Below are 24019 nucleotides of genomic sequence, written 5' to 3'. Positions count from 1 at the left end.
GTGGCCCTATGATTATCATGCATGTTCACTTTTTCTTTTAAAGAAAGAGGCAATTCAAGATATCCTATATTTTATTTTACTTTGTTTCCTAACCCTGAACATGCAGAATAAAAAAGAGTCTTCCATTAAAGTTCAATATTTAAAAATAAACAGAGTATGTAAAATGGTACGGCCACCCAAAAAACAGTCTGGCAGTTTCTTATGAAACTATAATGCACTGACCATAAGACCTAGAAATTGTATTCTTGGGTGCTGATCCCAGAAAAATGAAAACCTACATTCACACAAAAACCTTTACACTAATGCCCACAGCAGTTTTATTCACAAAAGCCAAAAACTGGCAATGACCCAGGTGTCCTACACTAGGCCACTAGAGAAAGTACGGTACAGCTATGCCACAGCAAAACTGCTGATAAACGCACAATGTGGAGAGATCTCGTGGGGATTCTGCCAAATGAGAAAAAGCCGATCTTCAAAAGTTATACAGAAAACAACTGTCAGTGAGGATGTGAGGACATCGGAACCCTGGTGCGCTGGTGCTGAGGATGTGAAATCGTGCAGCTGATGTGGAAAAACTGTGTGAGGTTCCTCAAAGAATCAGAATCACCACATGAGCTGGCAGTTCCACCTCTGGGTGTATTTCCCAAAGAGCTGAAAGGAAGGACTCAGACAGGTATTTGCACATCCACGGTCCGGGCGGTATATTCACAACTGCCGAAAGGTGAAGCGATGCGTCGTGTGTGTGATATATGCATGCGGTGGGAAATCATTTAGCCTTAAAAAGGGAAGAAACACTGACACGTGCTCCGCGCCGTGTAAGCCTCGAGGACACGACGCTGGCGAACAGGCAGCACTGACTGCGCATGCGCTGCTCTTCAGCGCCCGGGGTGGGGGGGCGGCGGTCGGTGCAGGGGGCCAAAGGGGGAAGCGGGGAGCGAGCTGAACCGGGGTGGGGCCGCTGGGGGAGACGGACGAGCTGAGATGGGTGGTGATGATGGGTGGCAAGCGTCTGAATGTGACTAATGTCACCGAGCTGCATACTTAAAGATGGCCAGAATGGTAAACTGTGTGTGTGTTTTACAACTAGAAATGTTGAAAAGGGTCACATATGATTCCCTATATAAACAGGTGAGAGAACACAGTAGTGAACGGGAACGGAGACGGGGTTCGCGGTGGGGTGGCCAGAAGGGGGCGCACGGGGGCCTCGAGGGAGGCGGGGGCTGCGTGGTAAATGCAGACACAGGCGGAAATGAGCGCCTACAACGCGGGCGAAATCTGAGCGATGCTGCGGACGGACAGACCAGCAGTGACTCCCGCGCCCGGGGCAGCGGGTGAAGGGTGCACAGAACCTCCCGGTGTACTTGCTCCCCAGCTTCTTGGCGGGGGGTAGGGGGGCTGCTTTAAGGTGTCTAGGGAAAGAACAGCCTACGCTCCCTGGTCTTTCACCGCATGCATTTCTGACGTTTGGGGATCTGTATCACGTTCTTGAGTCACTGGTGAATCGCTTACACACATAAACAAACCAGGAGGATGTAAACACCCCGCGAGGAAGAGGCAGCGGCCTCTGCGCGGAGAGGCACCTCACCTGGGCTGACGGCCACCCAGCCGCCCCACTCCTGCTGGTGCATCCAGGCTCTCCAGCCTCGGGCACCCTTCTCCCCGGCCCGGGGCTCGCCGCTGTCCCAGAAGGGCTCAAAGAACTCCACCTGTCGAGGTGTAAAACATGGAGGTTAGCCGCCACGTTCAGCTCTGTGCCAACAAGCACCGAGTCCCTACCGTCTGTTGGGAAGCTGTATTGAGGTTTGGTCATGCGCTCCAGAGTAATCGAAGCCTCAAGCGCCGTGGACTGGTCCTGGGCCAGGCTTCAGCCCAGGGCGGTGCCCCGACCCTCGTCAGCAACCCCTCCCATCACAGAGACTGTCAGTCAAGGGGTAGGAATGAGGGGAGCTCTGACCCCAACCCCTGACCACGCCCCGGGCTCTGCAGAGAGACTGAGTCACTTCTATGGTACAGCCCTTTCTTAAAATAGCAAAACACGTCTTAAAGTAACTGTGTTACCTGGCTTACTATACTAACAATCAGTTATGTCAATATTAACCAATATTCCTGAACCCAATTTTGTCCAGAAAACAAAGGTTAAAAATGATGATGATAAAAAAAGTTTTTGCAGGCCGTTCATGAAAGCTCCACAAGATGGAGACCTCAGCCTGTCACGAAAGACCTTGGAAAGTCCACCATAAACTGAGATACCCTGTCCATCTCCTACCAGACCTTCTTCATCAAGTAGAAAACTTAGTTTTCTTAAGTGGAAAAAGGTTTTCTTATATCCCTCCCCTACCACCCAAATTAGGATCAGTGTTGACAAAGCACCAACATGTAATTTCACTGCAACTTCAGCCAAGGTCTTAGGTGGAGGAAAGGGTAACCCGGGAGAGACATGAGATGCGGGTTAGAATGCAGAGGCAGGAGAGAGGACCCGCAGTTTAAAAGCTATGATACAACTTCCCTGGTGGCTCGTTGGTAAAGAATCTGCCTGCCAATGCAGGGGACACAAGTTCGATCCCTGGTCCAAGAAGATCCTACATGCCTCAGACAGACAACTGAGCCTGTGCACGACAGCTCCTGAGTCTGCGCCCCAGAGCCCGAGGGTTCTAAGTACTGAAGCTGAAACACTCCAGAGCCCCTGTTCCACATCAAGAGACACCACCACAATGAGAAGCCCAAGCACCACAACTAGGGAACAGCCTGCACGGAGACCTAGTCAAATAAAATATAAAATTATGAAAAAATTTAAAAAAAATACAAGGCATGATAACTGCTTTCCTGGAGGTGGGTGGTAACAGGGGCTGATAGTAAGAGGGAAAAAAAAGGACATCAGTGAGTCCTTATAGCTGGGGAGGTGGAGAGAGCGTCTTTCAGCTCTCAATGCTTCACTACTTTTGTGACGGAATTTTCCTAGCATTGCCAGGATATTTCTGAGACAACCCTCAACTGATGTAAGGAGGATATAAATATTTTGAAAATACTACCACCAACTCCTATTACCCACGCCCCTCCCTAAAAGAGGGAGGGGCGGAGACAGAAGCCGGGACTCGGGCAGGACACGCACCTGGCCTTTGGTGGGCAGGCCCTGCACACTGTCGGGCTTGAAGAACGTGAAGTCGACCATGGCCTGGAACAGAGAGACGGCCTTCTCGGAGTGGCCCGCCTGCCGCAGGAAGTGGCACTGCTGGAGGAAGAGGGCTGAGGGCGGGAGAGCAGAGGGGACAAGCCTGGTGAGCACCTGGACGGGGAGAGGCCAGCTCCCACAGCGTGCAGCTCGGCACCCGGCCGTCTTCTCCCCGAAACCAGCGACTGTCGTAGCTTCCAATTGGAGAGACAAGCAGGTCCTGACTTTAAAGGACCCAAGTAACATACTGCAGTCATAGTACATTTATTCTCATTTTTAAAGGAAACAGCCACAGAGTACAAATAGTAACGATAAAACAAGACCGGTGGATGGTCTGAATATTGGTTATCAAGTACTCTGAGCTCATTATTATGAGAAAAACTCTGGGAAAAGGATGGCGCAGTAGATTTTTTTTTAAATCAGAGAGCCAAGCTCTGTACTCAGTTGATCACTAGATGGCATTATTCACCAGCAATTTCCATCATAGACTCAGTCCTGCTGTAAACAAATCTGGGTTCCATGTCTGAAATTTTCAGTTCATTTAAAATAAACTGTGGTTCAATTCTCTCTACAAGATACCATTAAGCTGTTTGAGCATATCAACACATAATATCAGACATGAGCCCCTTTAAGGCAGTGACGCAAATGTTTATTATTTCTAGAGCAATATATTTCTTCTATCTTTAGAAGTTAGTAGCAATATTCAATAGCAGGGATTTGATCAAAGAAACGCCTGCTGCTGAGTGAGACCCTGAGCTAGGCTCCCCATATGCCGTCTCAGCTGACACGTACGGCCCTCCTGTGAAGCAGGTATTGGACCGCTGTTGCTGGGGGAGAAACTACAGCTCACACACATTAAGGAACCTACCCAAGGTCACACAGGAACCTGTGAAGGGCAAACCCAGCATTCAGGTCAGGAGTGGTACACTCCAGTGTAACACGCCGTCTCTGGGATCGCATTACTGAACAAAATGTGTAACATAGTCTAGTCTCCTTTGGGACCTACTGAAAATGTTAACAGTATAATGATACCAGTAACCTGTATCTATCAGTGATTTCCGGCCAGCCAGGGCACCCTGCAAGCGTGACCACCTAAGCCCCCACAATGGGGTGAGACGTGGGCATCTCAACAGATAAGGCCACCAACAGCCAAAGCAGTTAAGAGACTGCATTTACCCGAATAACAAGTGGAAGAGTTGGAGCTTCTAGTCTGGCGATATTTTCCGAACTATACTGGCTTAATGCCTCCCGCTGCCCAGAAGGTGGGGGGGGGGGCGGGGGGTGGCGGTAACCCGTCATCAAAAGGAGTCATAATACCCTTTTTTAAGCATCAGTTTTATCAACTTAGACTTTCCTAAAATAAATCAAAGATAAACTATTTTCAATGAAGCCAAAAGAAAGACCCACCCCTTCCACGTCACTGGACTGGGTCGCTGTCTTCTTACCAAACATGGCCTCCTCAGTGCCCGGCAGCTCGGGGTGGGAGACGATGCTGCCGTCCCTCACGGCGGACAGGGTGCTCAAGCACTTCCCGTAGAGACTCTGAATTTTTGATACGGAGAAGGTGCTGAATTGGCTCTGGCAAAACAACAGGTATTTCTGCCAGAGGGCTGTGTTGTTGGGATGTAAGAAGATCAGTTTCTGCCACTCTTTGAGCAGAGTGGTGGGCTCCCAGAACTCAGCGCAGAGCTTCAGCTTGGCAAGCTTCAGGTCCACACTGCTCGGGTTGCTCTCGATGGCCCGCTCCAGGATGGCCAGCTTCTTCTCCAGGACCAGCCTCAGGGACCGCTTCCGTGTCTCCGCCTCTCCTTCCTCCACGGCGTAGAGGCCCGGACTTCTCATGACCTCGTCCTTGACAACAAAAACACCCACTCACACAGGCAAGCAGAACCGGGGGCCCAGGGTGTCGACGCTGCTCGAGGAGTGACTTACAAGGCCCACAGGGCTGCTCACTCCACACGACCAACTGCTCTTTGGGTTGGTAGCTCTGGTCTTGTGTTTGGGGTTGGGAGTTTAGTTGGTAAGACATGTCCGACTCGCTGAGACCCCATGGACTGTAGCCCGCCAGGCGCCCCTGTCCATGGGACTCTCCAGGCAAGAATACTGAAGTGGGTTGCCATTTCCTCCTCCAGGGATATTCCTGACCCAGGGATCGAACCCCCATCTCTTACGTCTCCTGCACTGGCAGGAGGGTTCTTTACCAATGGCACCACCTGGAAAGCCCTATCCACTCTCTTATCTCTTCAGAGTCCCTTGGACAGCAAGGAGATACAACCAGTCCATCCTAAAGGAAATCAGTCCTGAATGTTCATTGGAAGGACTGATGCTGAAGCTGAAACTCCAATACTTTGGCCATCTGATGCAAAGAATTGACTCATTTGGAAAAGACTCTGATGCTGGGAAAGACTGAAGGCAGGAGGAGAAGGGGATGACAGAGGATGAGATGGTTGGATGGCATCACCAACTCAATGGACATGAGTTTGGGTAAACTCTGGGAGTTGGTGATGGACAGGGAGGCCTGGCGTGCTGCAGTCCATGGGGTCGCAAAGAGTCGGACACGAATGAGCGACTGAACTGAACTGATTTACTTACTTATTTACCTGGCTGCGCCAGGTCTCAGCTGCAGCTTGTGGGATCTAGTTCCCCGGCCAGGGATTGAACCTGAGCCCTCTGCACGTGGAGCACGGAGACTTAGGCACTGGACTACCTCGAGAGTCCCCGTCATTTTAAACTTAGATTTCTGTATCAATAACTAGCATGCAGTGTCTTGAAAATCTTTTCTGAAAAGCCGATTTTACCAATAACACAGCCGAATGTGGGACAAATGTGGTAATTACATAAGTGGTTCCAAAAATAAGTGGGACAAAGACAGAACCACGTATTTCAGAAAGGGAGCTGGTAGCTCTAGCCACGTCACTGCCGACCACCCTGTGCACTCCGCATGTTCTCTTGAACTTCAGGAACACCTCCCCGCTGCGTGGCGAACACCCACCCCCTTTCTGTTCACAGTTCACCATCTCTTGGAGGCTGTTTCTTACTCCCGAGTGGCCAGTCACCCCCTCATTCCATCCCCAGCTTCTACGTCACAGCATGTCCTGCCCCAGACTGCAGCTACCCCTCACACATCAGTCTCCATCACTGGGCTTTGAGCAGACTCAGGGCAAGGGCTCTATTCTCATCTTTAGAGGCCCAGCACCAGGGTTCCTCACAGGAGCTCAACAGTCACTGCAGGATAAACCAGTGCCCAACAGTAGGGCCATCATTCCCAGGCAGGAGAACTGGGACAGTGATGCTTACCTGGAAGGCAACAAAAGCCATCCACAGCTCCGTGTCCCGAGGGTTCTCCCGAACCTTCCTGTTAAACTCCTCCACCCTGGCCTTGAGGAGCACGCACTCTCGGTCGGGCTGTGAGTCTGGTGGCCTGGACTCCTGCTCCGAAGGACCCTGTCCCTGTAACCACTGCGTTGTGGCCTGATCGTAAATCCCCAGCGGGTTCAGCCAGCTGGCAGGAGGGGGAGCCGCGTCGTCCACGCCCCCCACCGGGATAAAGGAGAGCGGCTGGGATGACGGAGCTACAGGCTGCCTGCTGACGGAGAGGCCGGCCTCGCTCATTAACCCCACGCTCTTCTTGGTGAAGTAGCGCTCAGTGTGCTTGTGGGAACGCTTCTTTTCTGTGGAAGTCCCCTCCCAAGACACACACTGCTTCTTCGGGTTGAGGCCGAGGCAGGAGTCTCCTTTCCTCTTGTATCTAATGTTTGAAAAAGAAAACAGGTTACCAAGAGAACGCGCACACTGGCTCCACAGACCGAAGGCCCAGCAGACACTCTCATTCCGCCAGTGAAGTTCACGTATTCAAACTCATCTTCCCTTCAAACTGTTTCTACTCAGAGAAGTTCCAGGACTTTTCCTCTACTGTGCCATTCATCTATGTCTCAGGAGTTTCAGATCACGCCTGTCTCCCAGAACTTAGTACCTATGCTCCCCCAAGCTCTGCACAGCGTGTCATCGCGTCCCCTCAGGCCGCACCGCGTGTGACAGGCGAGGGGACGCCATCTTCTCCCCTGAGCTCTGCTCAGCGTGTCATTGCGTCCCCTCAGGCCACACCGCATGTGACGGGAGAGGGGACGCCATCGTCTCCCCCGAGCTCTGCACGGTGTGTCATCGTGTCCCCTCAGGCCGCACCACGTGTGACAGGAGAGGGGACGCCATCGTCTCCCCCGAGCTCTGTACGGCGTGTCATCACATCCCCTCAGGCCGCACCGCGTGTGACGGGTGAGGGGACGCCATCATCTACCCCAAGCTCTGCACAGGGTGTCATCACGTCCCCTCAGGCCGCATCGTGTGTGACGGGCGAAGGGACGCCATCGTCTCCCCCCAGCCTCATTCTTTAGTAAGGACGCTGAGGCCTCAGGTGACACCGGGTCCTCTGGCTCCGGGACCAGGCCCTTTTCCTCTCTGCTGTCTACTTCAGAAGATAACAGAGAGGTCTAAGGTTCTTTTTTTAATCCTGAGACAAAGTGTGTCAAATAAAATTACATTTGGCTATTTTCTACTCCACAGGAAGAGAGGCTGGGTTCTAAAACGCTTTTATGGATCGTGTAGGCGTCCCCGGAGCTCCAAACGCATGACTACTGAGTATCTGTACAAAGCTAAGGAAGACAGGGCCCTTTTCCGTGTGTGTGCGCGCTGCGCAAACAATCCAACTAAAACATCTGCAAACGACCTGAGCAGAAGCGGCAGGAAAGACACGCGCGGCCGATAAGCACGTAACAGGCGGCCAGCCTCGCCGGCCACCGAGGAAAGGCAAGCGGGAACCACGGCGCGCCGGGGCACAGACCACCAGGACAGGGCGATGGACACCCCGGCGAGGGGCCCGCCGGGGGCCGGGCCTCACGCGCCGCTGCGGGGACGTCAACCGGCACAATCACTTGGGGAAAAGGTCTGGCAGTTTAAAAAAAACACCTAAACATAGACCTCACCCATGACCTAGCAATTCTATTCCTAGGTATTTACCCAAGAAAAAGGAAACCACAATCCTACACAAAGAGCCGTGCACGAGTGTCCGCGGCAGCTTTACTCATCGCAGCCGACGCGGGAGGACGTCCAGGTGCCCGACAGGAGAAGGGACAGGACGGCGTGTGGCCGCGGACGGGGCACGCCCCGCAGGGAGGAGGAGTCGGACACGGAGGAGGCCGCGCTGCTCGACTCCGTTTACGTGCGATTCTGAAACAGACGTAACCGCTGACGGCAAACACTCAGGACGGTGATCCTCTCCGGGAGGTGGGGTGTGGACAGAGTGGAAAGGGGCCTGGGGAAACTCTGCAGGAGGCTGACGGGCGGTGGACGAGGGACGTGCGGCCTGTGTTTCCAGCCGCTGCCCAGCGCTCGCGGCCCTGCTGAGCCCCGCCTCGGGTCCGCCAGCAGCAGCGGGACGTGAGACCCTCGCGGGGTGCGGGCCCCACCGTGCAGGCGTCAGCCCGAAACCACTCCCCTCACCACACCTCTGCCGTGGAAACTGGTTTCTGGTGCCAAAAAGTTTGGGGACCGCTGCCCTAAGAAACAAGTGTTAAGTTAAAAACGAGTTTTGTTCTCCCTAATTACTATTTTCACTGAAAGTCAACAGTGTTTTAGACATTCAAGCGATCTCTTAAAAAATGGTTGCTGAGTTATCTGACTTTAAAACTGTATTTTGTAAAGGTGATTTTAATAGCTTCCTTTTGTAGCAAACTAGATGAAGATGATACAGGAGAAAAAAGCATGCAGCTATTAAGTGTCAACACTCAGATAATGTGCATGTGTGTTAGGCACATTCATTTATATACCCTGGTTTTAAATAGCTGATAAATAGCTTCAGCCTTTTCTCCCTACTTTTAAGCATTTCTTCATACCACTAGTTTCAGAAAACAACCATTTTTATTGACTTCAAACCGGCTCACTAGAAGTGTCCCATAATTTATTTAACCATTTCTCTGTTGTTGTACATTTAGGTTCTACCCAATTTATCACTTATTATAAGATCTAAATTACTGGACCGGGCCTAGGATGTAATTTAATGCAATAGTTCCCCCCAATAAAGGCACTTTTCCTATAAAATCCTTATCAAATAATCAGCTAGTCTTCAGTTGAATAATTCCAGAGGTGGGAACACCCATTTTGTTTGGAGGTTTAGTGAATGATATCAAATGTATCTGTTATAAAACCAGACAGGCACTCAGGGGCTTCCCAGACGGCCCTAGTGGTAAAGAACCCACCTGCCAATGCAGGAGAGGCAAGAGACGTGGGTTCGATCCCTGGGTCGGGAAGGTCCCCTGGAGGAGGGCCTGGCAACCCCCTCCAGTACTCTCGCCTGGAAAATTCCACAGACAGAGGAGCCTGGTAAGTTACAGTCCACAGGGTTGCAAAAGAGTCGGTCACGACTAGCAACTGAGCACACACATTAGGCACCTAGTCACCAGGAGAAAAAAGAGAGAGAAATGAAAAGAGAAAACAAGAGAGGACAAGGGCTTGGGAAGTGAACGTGTTTAAATCCAGTGCCCAGTTCTGCCCTGAGCCCACTCAGCGGGTCTGGGTCCCGGAGTGAGCTGGGCTGGGCAACACAAATCTGCCTTTCCTTTGGCGAATTCAATTCACACAGGCCTTCTCAGAGTCTTGACTGCCTTGGTCCAAATTCCAGCTCCTTCACTTACTAAGCTGGGTGACCGTAATCAAGTTTTAAAAAACAAACAGTTTGTTTGTTTGCCTCAGTTTCCTCGTCTGTTAAACAGTGACCATAACAGTAATTTATGTCGCAGAATTGCTAGGATGATCAAAAAAGTTTATATATGTAACAGGCTAAGCCATACAGTAAGGACTAGGTGAGTTTAAATTATCAGTATTATTTCATACAACTTGGCTCCTAAACAAGAGCCAACTATTTCAGCTGGTGGATAGCCAAAGAAAAAATAAACTCTTCCAAAAATGGCAAAAAAAAAAAAAGATAGCTGAACTTCACTGACAGTGCATTAGTCCTAGGGAACTTTCCAAAGGTAACTTGGACCCGTTCCACACTAACTTTAGAACCTGACCCCTGTTTACCACAATGCTTCAACACACTGCACGCCATTGCTGGGATGCTCACATTCTTAGATCTGCTTTTATGCCGAGCCAAACTTCCACTCACTGGTCCTGGTGCCGCTTCCCAAGTTACACAGGACTCTGCCAACCCACCTTCCCAAGTGCAGCAAAGCCTACAAGACGAAGACCGTGTCCCTGACACAGGCTGGTACCCACAGCCCTCACCGTCCTCGCGTGACGGTCTTAGCCACGTGTCTGCTCACTGTCTTGTCAAAGCTCATAGTTTGTCAGGATCTCTCTTAACAAATGTGAAAATTCAGGGCCTGACACCGTATTCCCACCGTCCTGACCAGCTCAGCATGCCACGGGACCACCTTCACAGATCAGGGTACTAACAGTTGTATAGCTGTTACTCTGGGCAAGACTTTACCCAACTTGAGCTTTAGCGAATTACTATGAAATCTCACCAATGTCCTACACCCTTTGGAGTAGTCTCTTTGCAGTTTAGAAGAATTAAAGCTGTCTCTAAGCACTCTCTTCCTCAGCTCTGGGCCACTCACTAGCAGAGGTTCAAGAGCCACTCTCTGTTAATATTGCTTCCTTTTTTTAATCTAGTACTAGATAGTAAGCCTTTATCTTTGCACACCAATTTCTAATTCCTTATCAAATATTTCTGATATTTGAGTGTGAGGCACAGTAGGAGTTACAATTTCCAGTTTACAAATGAAGACACAGGGGCTCAGAAAGGTTAAGTCAGCGGTCCCTTTTTGGCACCAGGGACCTGTCTCCTGGAAGACTTTTTTCCCATCGACGGGAGGGATGGGTCAGCACTGAGGAGCAGCAGACGCTGTGCTCACTCGCCCCCCACCTCCGGCTGTGTGGCGGGGTTCCCCACAGGGCCGCCCCGGGGGCTGGGGACCCCTGGGTTAAGTGACTTGCCTGGGATATGGTACTAGTCACTGGCAAAGTCAGGAGAACCAGCATCTTCTGTTTCCCAACCTAGAAAATGTCCAACCACAGGACCCATTCTCTTCCTTGGGGATGGTGGAAGAGCATCAGAGAAGTATAGGCGTGAATCCCAACCCTCTTACTTCCTGGTGTATGACCTTCCGAAGGTATTTGCATCCGAGATTCCTCTCCTGGCTGGGTAAGGTCAGAGAGCCTCCTCCTGGAGCAGCTGGGAGCCAGCAGGCTGACTCCAGCAGCAGAAAAGCACAGGCTGGCGCTGCCCCCTCTGTGCCCTGCCGGCGTTCGCAGGGTCGCCCCTCGCTGCGGCATGACAGACCACGGAGGGCTTCAGGGAGCACTGGTATCACTCCAAAATACATAAACATGAGGGTATTAACCCTGCCACGAGGCTTCAGGAGACCGTATGCAGACACAAACATGCACCAAAAAATAACTGATGTCAGCTCATCATGAAGGGAATTATCGCTGGAGTTGCTTATGTGGTGAGCTACAATGTCACGCTGAGTGACACCCTAATTAAAAGGCGGAGGGGCGCCGAACGGATGGGAGCAAAAATTTACTTTAAAAGGTAGTCAGCCCATGAAGAATGATCACCAACTTCAAGGCCTCCTCTTGGCCGTAAATCCCATGATTCTCTACCTCCAGTTTTCACTGCCTCCTAGCTGTTCGGGAGCAAGAGACTGTGTGTCATCGTTCACTATGTCCTACAAGGTACCAAGCGTCTGAAGAGTGTACTGAGGATTCAGCTGTTTCTGACTGCCAGGTGCGAGGAGAGAGGCTGCTCTTCTGAGGAGCCCCTTCCACGGGCGGAGAGCTCCTCTCCCGCGTGATGCTGGCTCCTGTCCCACACGGTGAGCCTCTGCACCCGCACAGAGGCCGTCCTTCGCTGACCGCTCCCGCTGGGGCCAGCAGCGCGCCGAGGAGGGCTGTCTGTGCGGGACAGCGGTCTGCTTCAGACTCGGCACCGGCAGTGTGCACGCGTCAGTCCCGCCCCGCGTCCTCCCCCACACACCCCCTTCCCCGTGGGGTCCGTATGTCTGCTCTCTACGGCTCTCTCTGTTTCTGCTTTGCAAATAAGATCATCTATACTATTTTTTCTTGATTCTACATATATGCGTTAATATAGGATAGAGAAAAAAGCTTAAACTCATTGCCGAAGCAGATACCATCACCTGTTTTTATGATTATCTGGTGACATATGCCAGAAACATTTTGAAAAAGTCATTATCATTTAATGTCATTTTTTAAAATGGCATGCGTGGGGGGTGGTTTGGATAAATAAAAGGCTTTTGTAACTTTTAAGCAAGGCATATAGATTAAACCACATGATTTATGGATAGTCACAATCAGTTCAAGGTATTTTTAGACCCATTCAATCTACAAATATTCTTTGAACACCTACTGTGTCACACACTACACCAAGTACCATGGCTGAATAAGATTAATCCAACCTGGATCCTGATCTCCAGGTTTAAACTTTTATTTTACAGCGTGAGATGACTCACCTTCTACTGTGTATGCCTAAACAAGTGAACAGTGGATAAAGCTCAACAGTCAATGGGGGGGAGTCGGGGGGACACAGACAGTGCTGAGAGCTCACAGCAGACAGAAGTCCCATCCCACCAGAACGACCAGAGAAACACGCTGAGACACACACCTCGCAATTTCTCCTCGGTAAAGAGACTTATACTCCCAGTTGGCAGGATCCGGTTTCTTATCCGTTCGGAAGGTTTCTCCCGTCAGAGCCTGGATGTCCTCAAGCCAAACACAGTGACGTCCGGTATCCGCGGCGGCATTATTTTCTTGACTGTGGGACAGAGGAGGGTGAAGAAGGAAAAGGGAGCGGCATTTAGAAACCCCCCAGTTACATACTTCACGTCTCGGACGCGTGAATGTGAAACATGTCAGAGCCCTTACGGCCTCGCGCACACCTCCTGCAGACGATGTGTATCCGCCAAAAAGACGGGGCCGGGCTCCTGCTCTGGAAAGTGCGTTAAAGTACAAAGCGAAGACTGTCTTAAGTGACACTTTACCAAGAAGAGAAGTCAACTGATCCCAAAAATAAACATGAAAGATACAGGTGTCTTTAAAAAAGAACAGTAATAATTCATTTAAATGATCATAACTTGACTTTCAAACATATTTACACACAAGGTTTCTTCTTGAAAGGAAGGAAGAAAGAAAAAGAAAGGAATAAATGAAGGAGGGAAAATAAGGCTGCCCTTATTTTGCCTCATTTATCTGAAAGTGCTCAGATAATTGATTTCAACTGAAAACTTAACAACGAAACAAAGCCACAGCTCTGACTGCTTCAGTCTCCAGCATTGCCAAGACGCGGTCCCAGGCTCCTGTTTACAGTCTGGGCTCTATGCAGGGCGTTTTGCCTACACACGGACCTTGACCGAAAGGGCAGAGAGTCCACTGTAAAACAGGACCCTCATTTATCACTTTGAACCAATCTGCGATATGGCAGACCTTCAGCTCAGACACAAAAAGAACCAGTTCCCTAGGAGTCAACTAAGAGGAGGGGAAAGGTTTTTCTGGCATCTAACATCTTTCTTCCTCTAAAGAAAATCATCCATAATGGTCCTGACAAAAGAGGCTGCCAAAGGAGTCACAACAGCCATTAAGTGTTGTTCCATCTTTGCTTTCTGGCTTCACCCAGATAGAAATCAAGATTCTCCAGGCTTCTAAACCATTCCTGGCTGGGAACGCAAGGGCATGGTATTCCAGGGATGCAAAGTAGCTACTCAATAAATATTTGCAGGATGATGCATCTCGGGTTAAAATACATGGTGAGGTTTAACTCACGCCCCTCCAGAACAACTGTGGAGGGTTTTCTGATGACAAAAGCCGAAATCAGCAGCAAAAGGGATAGAAAGAGACCGATGCATTCCGGAAAGAGATGGAAAGCCAGCTGGGGGTGGGAAGGGCTGGCTGCAGACCACGCCTGGGGAGCAGCGAGCCCTTCACGCCTCCCCTCCTGGGTCCCACAGTCAGGAAGCAGGATGCGGTCTGGGCTGTGCGCCAGAAGGAAGTGCCACCACCTGGAAGTGAAGAGGAGCTCACCCTAGGACACAGAGGCCATCAGCAGCTGCAGGGGGCTGTCCCTGACCACCCTGGACTCAGAGTCCCACACAGGACACACGCCCCTCAACCGGCCCCAGGCTGCTTTCCTGACCTCATGGGAGACACTCACGACTCACTAATGTCTTAGCCCCTTGTCTAAATGGAAACAAGACCTCTTCCTGGTCGCCTTCCCAGGAAGAGACTGCACAAGAGAGCAGTAAGAACGAAACAGACAAGGACAGCCGCTCCGACCTTCACGGGGCTGCTCCGACCTTCACGGGGCCGCTCTACAAAACACCAAGACTCAAAAACGCTGTCTGGGTCATACAGCTGCCAAGAGACTGTAAAGATCACTTCTGATGTGGTTAGGCACAGGCTGAAAATAACTATCTTTCAAATTTCTTATGGTTGCTTCTGTAGAGTTTCAGGAAATCCTTTAAAACTCATTTTCCTCAGTCATATAAATAAAAGAAAAGACAAATAGTTAAAGATGAGTCTTTGGAACACACAGCAACTCATGTACTTTGCTTTGAAGACATACTAAAAAGCAAGAACATCAGTGATATATTCATTCACTCATTCACACTAGCAAAAACGTACTTGCGTGTTTACTACGCATTGGGCCCTGTGCCAACTGCCGGGGGGACTCGATGGCGAGCCAGGCGGGAGTGGTTTCTGTCCACATGCTGTTGTTGCTGAGTCGCTCAGTCGTGTCCGACTCTGCAAACCCACGGACAGCCGCCCGCCAGGCTCCTCTGTCCATGGGATTCTCCAGGCAAGAATACTGGAGTGGGTTGCCATTCCCTTCTCCAGGGGATCTTCCTGACCAGGGACCAAACCTGCCTCTCCTGAACTGTGGGCAGATTCTTGACCACTGAGCCCCCAGGGAAGCCCTCCTGCCCCCAGAAATCCAGCCCGATTTGGAACCTCATTGCTGGACTCCTTTATCTCTTCCTCTCTAGGGTCACAGGTGCAGCACCTAAGAGACAGAGTGGGCTAAAGAAATGCGGACCCTCTGAGCCCCGAGGCCCGCAGCATTCTTCACCGCGGCTCTGATGACGGAGGACCCTGGGAGGCACGGTGTCTGTGTCTCTGGTGGAGACCACAGGCCCGACTCCAGACGCACTCCAACCGGAGCTCACTGACATCACGGGGACTCCTAAGCACACAGCAAGAACAGATAATCCCTGAAGAGCTGCAAAAACCTTAACAGCACTCAATTTTTTCAAGTATGCCTTGGGTAGGACTTAAAATTTTCTCTCATCTAGACCACACGAACAAAAAGAAAAAACAAGGTAAACGAGGAATAATTCAAGTACTGTCACCACATACCACCTGTCCCATGTGTGAGCAAAGTGCCCCTCATGCAGGGGGACGTTAGACTAAGCGGAGAGGAAAAGCTATGACGGGGCTGATATGCAGCGCGCCTCGGCCACTGTGGCCAGGGGAGACGCGGGGAGAAAGGCGGGGGGGAAGGCCCCAAGGGGAGGAAGTGCTGCGGTCAGGAGCCACTCCGCACCTTCAGCACAGCGGCTGTAAACAAACGTGAGAGAAGGACAAGCGCAATGATCATTTTCAGGGCTCTGTGGACCATAGCCAGACAGAGAGAGTGTGTCTGGAATACACACGGGGTTCTGTTCTTACACTCCTTTCCGTGACGGTCTCTCTCGGATGTGAACGGCTCCCTGGGCGGTGCAGCGGGGCCCCGGTGCGTGTCCCCCCACATGACAACTCCCGTCGCTCACCCCCTCCCGGTCCGTCCCTGCCTTCACCGCCCACGTGGCAACCACGAGTCTATCCTGTGTCTGCAGACGGGCGTTCTGACGTGAGTGACTGAAAGAAAGATGTATCGAGAAAGAGAAAGCTAAGACAAGTTTCTTACTCTTCACAAAAGTGTAAAACTAAGTAGCCAACTGGCCCACATGCCCACTGTGAGGCCTATCTGTCATCTTTCAAAAATCCTGTAGGCTTTTTGTCTGAATCAGATTTTGACACAATCATTGCTGCACCCAGATAACATTTCTCAAATAAAATCATGGCCCTATTTTTTTAATGAAAGTTTTCTTTTTTCTTTTCCTTTCTTTCACTGACCTAGTGACACAGCTCTTTCTGGTTTTTTTTTTCCCCCAATTTTACTGAGATATGTATTCACTCCATTTTGATTGAGTGGCTAAATCACCATTCAAATGTCTCACTTGTGGCAACAAGGAAGGGAGAAAAATCCAAGATTTGAAAAACCATAAACATCTGGGAATAGAAAACCTACTTCGGTTTCTCTGACGCCCCTTTACTGTCTCTGATGCCTCCGGAAGGTCGGTCCCTTTCAGAACCGGCGCCTGGCTCAGACCCACGGCTGCCCGAGCGCCTGCGCCTGCTCCTGGCTTCCCTGTGGTGCTCACGCTGCCTTCTCTTCTTTTTCTCTTTCTTCTTTTTCCTGCCTGCTTCTTTGGGCTTTCTGTTAGTGTCGCTTTCATCTGAAGGCTCTGATTTTAGAGGACTCCTGTTTGGGAAGGTCAACATTAGAATTATTTTCAAAAGAGAATTAGGGAAATAATATGCAAGTAAACAAACATGCAAAAGGCAATTCTCTATAAACATCCACTCAGGCTTACTATTTGCTCATACATTATACAGTACCCTCCTGGCTTATACTTATCTTGGAGATTTAAAAGTTGGCTTATAAATTTACCTTCAAGATTTAAGAGTTGGACCTAAAATAACATTGGCTGAAGAGATTCTAATCTTCATGGCTTCTAAACCTATATTTTCATAGCTATACATTCTTAATCTACCAGTTATCAAATACAGTATCTTAAAAAATCTACAAAAGGTTTATTTTCAGTCCTATATATTATGCCAGGATGTTCTTAAGGCCAAAAAGAAAAAGAAAATGGGTTTAAAGTTGGTCCTTGTTTTTCAAAGTTAGAATGAGCTCTTTCTCATTACTCCCTCTCATGCATGAACTAGTCTCAATTTCTAAAGGCTTCCCACACTTTTAGGTTACATCATATTAATGAGACCATTTGGTCTATATTTGTGAGGGAGCTCATCTCTCAGTCCAGTGATCTGTAACAAAATTCTTCCAAAGCTGGGTAGAGATGTGTGCCTTTGTTTTCCCCAAAGTTTTCATGAGATTTTTATCCTATGTTATTACAAAACCTATTTTTGCATGCAACTTCCATCTTTATGCAACTAAAGAAATATCTGAATTACAATATTCTAAAGGTGACTAATGAGGTTAATAAAGTTACTTAAGAATCACAATGATGCTATTTCCCTCATGGCCTAATTATTGGCAGTAACTGTGTCATGTACTTGCCACTGCAATGCAAAGGAGGGAAAAAAAAAGGATGATCTGTAAAGAGTGAGGTAAGGGAAAAACGGTCAAAGATCACCCCATTACGTTTCGTAAAACAAAGAGTTTTTACTTAACTCTTTCATCACAAGGTTTTCTAAGGGTCACTATTCAAGCTAAGCTATAGGTGGTATGCTGACAGAGACTAAAAATCCGCCTATCAAAAAACTATCGTGGGCTTCCCTGGTGGCTTAGTGGTAAAGAATCTGCCCGCCGATGCAGGAGACATGGGTTCAATTGCTGGTCCATCAGCAAAGATCTCACTGCCAGAGAGCAACTAAAGCCCGTGCGCCCCAACTCCCGAGCCCACGCTCCAGAGCTCCGGAGACCCAACTCCCGAGCCCATGCCCCCGAGCCCCAGAGACCCAACTCCCGAGCCCACGCTCCAGAGCCCCAGAGCCCCAACTCCCGAGCCCATGCCCCCGAGCCCCAGAGACCCAACTCCCGAGCCCACGCTCCAGAGCCCCAGAGCCCCAACTCCCGAGCCCATGCCCCCGAGCCCCAGAGACCCAACTCCCGAACCCATGCCCCCGAGCCCCGGAGACCCAACTCCCGAGCCCACGCTCCAGAGCTCCGGAGACCCAACTCCCGAACCCATGCCCCCGAGCCCCAGAGCCCCAACTCCCGAGCCCACGCTCCAGAGCTCCGGAGACCCAACTCCCGAACCCACGCCCCCGAGCCCCAGAGACCCAACTCCCGAGCCCACGCTCCAGAGCTCCGGAGACCCAACTCCCGAACCCATGCCCCCGAGCCCCGGAGACCCAACTCCCGAGCCCACGCTCCAGAGCTCCGGAGACCCAACTCCCGAGCCCACGCTCCAGAGCCCCAGAGCCCCATAGCCCCAACTCCCGAACCTATGCCCCCGAGCCCCGGAGAACCAACTCCCGAGCCCACGCTCCAGAGCCCCAGAGCCCCAACTCCCGAGCCCATGCCCCCGAGCCCCAGAGACCCAACTCCCGAGCCCACGCTCCAGAGCCCCAGAGCCCCAACTCCCGAGCCCATGCCCCCGAGCCCCGGAGACCCAACTCCCGAACCCATGCCCCCGAGCCCCGGAGACCCAACTCCCGAGCCCACGCTCCAGAGCTCCGGAGACCCAACTCCCGAACCCATGCCCCCGAGCCCCAGAGCCCCAACTCCCGAGCCCACGCTCCAGAGCTCCGGAGACCCAACTCCCGAACCCACGCCCCCGAGCCCCAGAGACCCAACTCCCGAGCCCACGCTCCAGAGCTCCGGAGACCCAACTCCCGAACCCATGCCCCCGAGCCCCGGAGACCCAACTCCCGAGCCCACGCTCCAGAGCCCCAGAGCCCCAACTCCCGAACCCATGCCCCCGAGCCCCAGAGACCCAACTCCCGAGCCCACGCTCCAGAGCCCCAGAGCCCCAACTCCCGAACCCACGCCCCCGAGCCCCAGAGACCCAACTCCCGAGCCCACGCTCCAGAGCTCCGGAGACCCAACTCCCGAACCCATGCCCCCGAGCCCTGGAGACCCAACTCCCGAGCCCACGCTCCAGAGCCCCAGAGCCCCAACTCCCGAACCCATGCCCCCGAGCCCCAGAGACCCAACTCCCGAACCCATGCCCCCGAGCCCCAGAGACCCAACTCCCGAACCCATGCCCCCGAGCCCCAGAGACCCAACTCCCGAGCCCACGCTCCAGAGCTCCGGAGACCCAACTCCCAAGCCCACGCTCCAGAGCTCCGGAGACCCAACTCCCGAGCCCACGCTCCAGAGCCCCAGAGCCCCAACTCCCGAGCCCACGCTCCAGAGCTCCGGAGACCCAACTCCCGAACCCATGCCCCCGAGCCCCGGAGACCCAACTCCCGAGCCCACGCTCCAGAACCCTGGAGAACCAACTCCCGAGCCCATGCCCCCGAGCCCAGAGACCCAACTCCCGAATCCACGCTCCAGACCCCCGGAGACGCGACTGCCGAGCCCACGCTCCAGAGCCCCGGAGACGCGACTCCCGAGCCCACGCTCCAGAGCCCATGGGCCGACAGCCGCTGCTCCACAGCCAGAGAAGCCGCTGCAGTGAGCGGCGGGACACCGTCCCTAGAGAGGGGATCCTGCCCTCCCCAACTACAGAAAGGCCTGTGCAGTAATGAAGACCCAGCACAGCCAAAAGTAAAACAGGAATAAATACAATCATTAAAACAAACAAAATCTACCTTGTCAGTGGTGACCCTTCAGAAACTGGGGCTTTGCTGGCCTCTTCAGTTTGTCGGCTCAGAGATGTTATGGCTCCAACACAAAAGCTTGGGTTGCTCAGCCAGTCTAATTCTGCACATGGGCAAAAGGGAGAAAAGATGAGTGAAATTAGCTCAATGGGCTTTCTCACGCTGGGAATCTGTCTTACCAGCTGACATCCTAATTCACAAAAAACGTCAGCCAGACATTCTGAACAGTCCACAGAGGCTGAAGGGAACCCATGAAATTCTTATTTCACAGGGCATGGGGCTTTAACACACTCTAAAATATTTAAGACTGAAATCCTCTTGTGATATTGGGCTGCGGCTTAAGCAAAAGCCTCATAAGAAGTGTGGCCTAAAATGCAACGAGACTGTATGTATTCCATCCACAAGCTAATGAGCATAAACCTCCCAAAGCATTAGGGTTTCCTGACCCCAAATTTTATTTAGACAATTCTAAATAGTTAAAAAAAAAAAAAGCCATGCATAAAAACCTATCATACTTAGTAATACAGAAGATTCAGGTATTTTTATTCTTAAAAAAACTACAATGTTCTATCTTAGTATAGGTTACTTTGACCTGCTATACACTAACTTTGGACTTCCCAGGTAGCTCAGTGGTAAAGAATCCACCTGCCAAGGCGGGAGGCGTGGGTTCAATCTCTGAGTCAGGAATATTCCCTAGAGCAGGAAATGACCCACTCCAGTATTCTTCCCTGCGAAATCCCTCGGGCAGAGGAGCCTGGCAGGCCGCAGTCCATGGGGTTGCAAAAGAGTTGGACACAAGTCAGCAACTAAACAACAATAATCTCAGTAGAGGAACTTAACATAAGCTTTCCCTTATAACAGTGCTCTGTGAAAACAAAAACGGAAGGTGTCAACTTTTTAAATGAATGCTAAAATTATATAAGACATGAATAATGACTATCTCTGGGCAGTGAGGTTAAATGTCCAAAATATTTCTTCTTCCTGCTTATCCATTCATATCTGACTCTTCTACAATTTACAATTTCTAAATTACCTATCTTCTAACATTTAGCAGTCTTGGCTGGGAAGGAAGGAGAAACACGGGTGGCCGCGAGGCGGCCCATGGGGGGCAGGTGCCTCGCCCTGCTCTGTTTGGGAGCCAGGGTGTAACCCCACGCTCAGGAGAGAGGATGCACGAGGTGGGAAGTGAAGTGGGCTGAAGTGGGAAGAGAGCACGGGGAATTACACTGTGTAACAGCTGTACTGGGACACAAGGCACGAGGCTCACCCATTTAAAGTGCACCAGTCAATGGTCTCTAGTGATTCTAGAATTCCGCCACCATCCCCGTAATTTTAGAACATCTCCACCCTCCCCAAAGAAGCCCCACACCTGTCATCAGTCATTCTCCAGCACCCGCCTCCTGCCCTCCCCACCCCCCCCCCATGAGCCCTAGGCAAGCACTGATCTACTGTCTATAGATTTGCCTCTTTTGAACATTTTAAAATTCTGAAAGAGATGGGAATACCAGACCACCTGACCTGCCTCTTGAGAAACCTGTATGCAGGTCAGGCAGCAACAGTTAGAAATGGACATGGAACAACAGACTAGTTCCAAATAGGAAAAGGAGTACGTCAAGACTGTATATTGTCACCCTGCTTATTTAACTTATATGCAGAGTGCATCATGAGAAACGCTGGGCTGGAAGAAGCACAAGCTGGAATCAAGATTGCCAGGAGAAATATCAATAACCTCAGATATGCAGATGACACCACCCTTATGGCAGAAAGTGAAGAAGAACTAAAGAGCCTCTTGATGAAAGAGGAGAGTGAAAAAGTTGGCTTAAAGCTCAACATTCAGAAAACTAAGATCATGGCATCTGGTCCCATCACTTCATGGCAAATAGATGGGGAAACAGTGGCTGACTTTATTTTAGGGGGCTTCAAAATCACTGCAGATGGTGACTGCAGCCATGAAATTAAAAGACGCTTACTCCTTAGAAGCAAAGTTATGACCAACCTAGATAGCATATTAAAAAGCAGAGACATTACTTTGCCAACAAAGGTCCGTCTAGTCAAGGCTATGGTTTTTCCAGTAGTCATGGATGGATGTGAGAGTTGGACTATAAAGAAAGCTGAGCACCAAAGAATTGATGCTTTTGAACTGTGGTGCTGGAGAAGACTCTTGAGAGTCCCTTGGACTGTGAGGAGATCCAACTAGTCCATCCTAAAGGAGATCAGTCCTGGGTGTTCATTGGAAGGACTGATGCTGAAGCTGAAACTCCAATACTTTGGCCACCTGATGCAGAGAGCTGACTCATTTGAAAAGATCATGATGCTGGGAAACATTGAGGGCAGGAGGAGAAGGGGACGACAGAGGATGAGACGGTTGGATGGCATCACTGGCTCAATGGACATGAGTTTGGGTAAACTACGGGAGTTGGTGATGGACAGGGAGGCCTGGCGTGCTGCAATTCATGGGGTTGCAAAGAGTTTGATATGACTGAGAGACTGAACTGAACTGAACATTTTAATATAAACAAGATCATTCAATATATGTTCTTTTGTAAGTGGCTTCTTTCACTTGACATAATGTTTTCAAGGTTCATCTACGCTGTAGCATGTATCAGTACTTCACTCCTTTTTATTGCAGAATAATCTCATTGGAAAGGACCTTGATGCTTAGAAAGATTGAAGGCAAGAGGAGAAGGGGGCAGCAGAGGATGAGATGGCTGGATGGCATCACCAGTTCAGTGGACATGAGTTTGAGCAAGCTCTGGGAGATGGTGAAGGACAGGGAAGCCTGGCGTGCTGCAATTCATGGGGTCGCAAAGAGTTGGACACGACTTAGGGTCTGAAGAACAACAATAATTTTAGTTTATGGATATCCATTTTCAGTTGAGGGACATCTTATCCACTGTCAGTTGAGGGACACTTGGGTTGCTTCCACTTTTTGGAGGCTGTAGCAAATCCTGCTGTGAGCATTCAGGTACCGGTTTTTATGTGGACACATGTTTTCAGTCATCTTGGGCAACCATCTAGAAGCAGAACTGCTGGGTCCTATGGGAACCTATGTTCAGCACTTTGAGGAACTGCCAGATTGCTTTTCAAATTGGCTGCACCGTTTCATACTCCCATGAACAAGGTATGTATGAGGATTCCAATTTCTCTACATCGTTGCCAGCCCGTCCCTCTGTCTTCTGGATCCCAGGCATCCTCCTGGGTGTGTTGTGTTCTCACTGTGGTTTTGATTTCCGTTTCCCTGGTGACTCAGTGTTGAGAATCTTTTCATGTGTTTGTTGGCCCTCCGTAATTCAGGAGAAATAGTTATTCAAATCTTTGGCCCATTTTTTAATTGGGTTGTGTTTTTACTATTGAGTTGTAAGACTTCTTTACACATTCTGTATTCTAGTCCCTGATGCTAAGTGCATCGTAGTGAGGAGGGGATATTGGAACGCACATTCCGACGTTTCACTCACTGCTGTATCCCCAGCACTGAGACCAATGCCTGGCACGCATCAGTAGGAGTTTAATAAATATTTGCGGAAAAGAGGGGGTGGAGGAAGGAAGGAAAGCTCCTGAAGAGAGAAGAGAAAAAGCGCAGGAGTAAAGGGAAAGAAGAGAGGGAACCTAGGTTATAGAGGCCTGACTGCAGGCCAAGCAAGAGACTAAGCAACAGACACATTTAATCCTCACAACAACCCTCTGCGGGAGGAACCACAATCCTCACTGCGCAGAAGAGGAGACTCAGGGATGGAGTCACAGGTGCAGCCTGACTGAGGGGGCGCGGAGACGGCTGCTCACGCGGTCTCTCTTCTGCTGTCTCCTTTCTCCTCCTGTGGGGGTTCCCTTCCCTTGGGCCTGATTTCTGGCAAGAGGTATGTGAAAACAGTTCCTGCCGCTCACTGAGAGCCAGTTATTTTCACAATAATTGGATTCTACCACAGTGAAGGCAAGGCAAGCCTGGCATGCTGCAGTCCGTGGAGTAGCAAAGGGTTAGACACGACTGAGCAAAGACAACAATCACGAACAAAGGAAAAGTGGGGAAAGAGGGAACAAACGATATGCAAGGAGAGATGCTCTCAAAGAAGTCTGTTAGATTCTTACATAAATATTCAGATAGTGAGAACAGCCTAGAGGAAAAGTAAACACCCACGTTAAAACAACAAAGTGCGTGGCTCTCCAGAGTCCTTCAGGAGGTTTTAAAAAAGAGCTTTTTAGAAGGAAATGGCCACCACTCCAGCATTCTTGCTC

The 24019-nt window shown here is 50.5% G+C and overlaps 1 protein-coding gene across 2 annotated transcripts in view; it reads right to left on the bottom strand.

Moving 5' to 3' along the window:
• NRDE2 (NRDE-2, necessary for RNA interference, domain containing) overlaps positions 1–24019 on the bottom strand; it is a 45800-nt gene that overhangs the window by 12116 nt on the left and 9665 nt on the right. Inside the window, exons 2-9 of one of the 2 annotated variants that reach the window (XM_043919294.1) lie at positions 19781–19892; positions 16527–16760; positions 15905–16093; positions 12849–12998; positions 6467–6917; positions 4615–5020; positions 3110–3243; positions 1586–1706 (exon numbers count right to left, since the gene is read on the bottom strand). In XM_043919294.1, the coding sequence (XP_043775229.1) occupies positions 1586–1706; positions 3110–3243; positions 4615–5020; positions 6467–6917; positions 12849–12998; positions 15905–16093; positions 16527–16760; positions 19781–19892 (1797 nt within the window). The remainder of the gene's footprint in view (positions 1–1585; positions 1707–3109; positions 3244–4614; positions 5021–6466; positions 6918–12848; positions 12999–15904; positions 16094–16526; positions 16761–19780; positions 19893–24019) is intronic. The other variant, XM_043919295.1, reaches the window with a different exon arrangement.

Source organism: Cervus elaphus, chromosome 12 (genome assembly GCF_910594005.1).
Source record: "Cervus elaphus chromosome 12, mCerEla1.1, whole genome shotgun sequence".
NCBI classification, from domain to species: Eukaryota; Metazoa; Chordata; class Mammalia; order Artiodactyla; family Cervidae; genus Cervus; species Cervus elaphus.
This window is presented reverse-complemented; position numbering and strand designations above follow the sequence as displayed.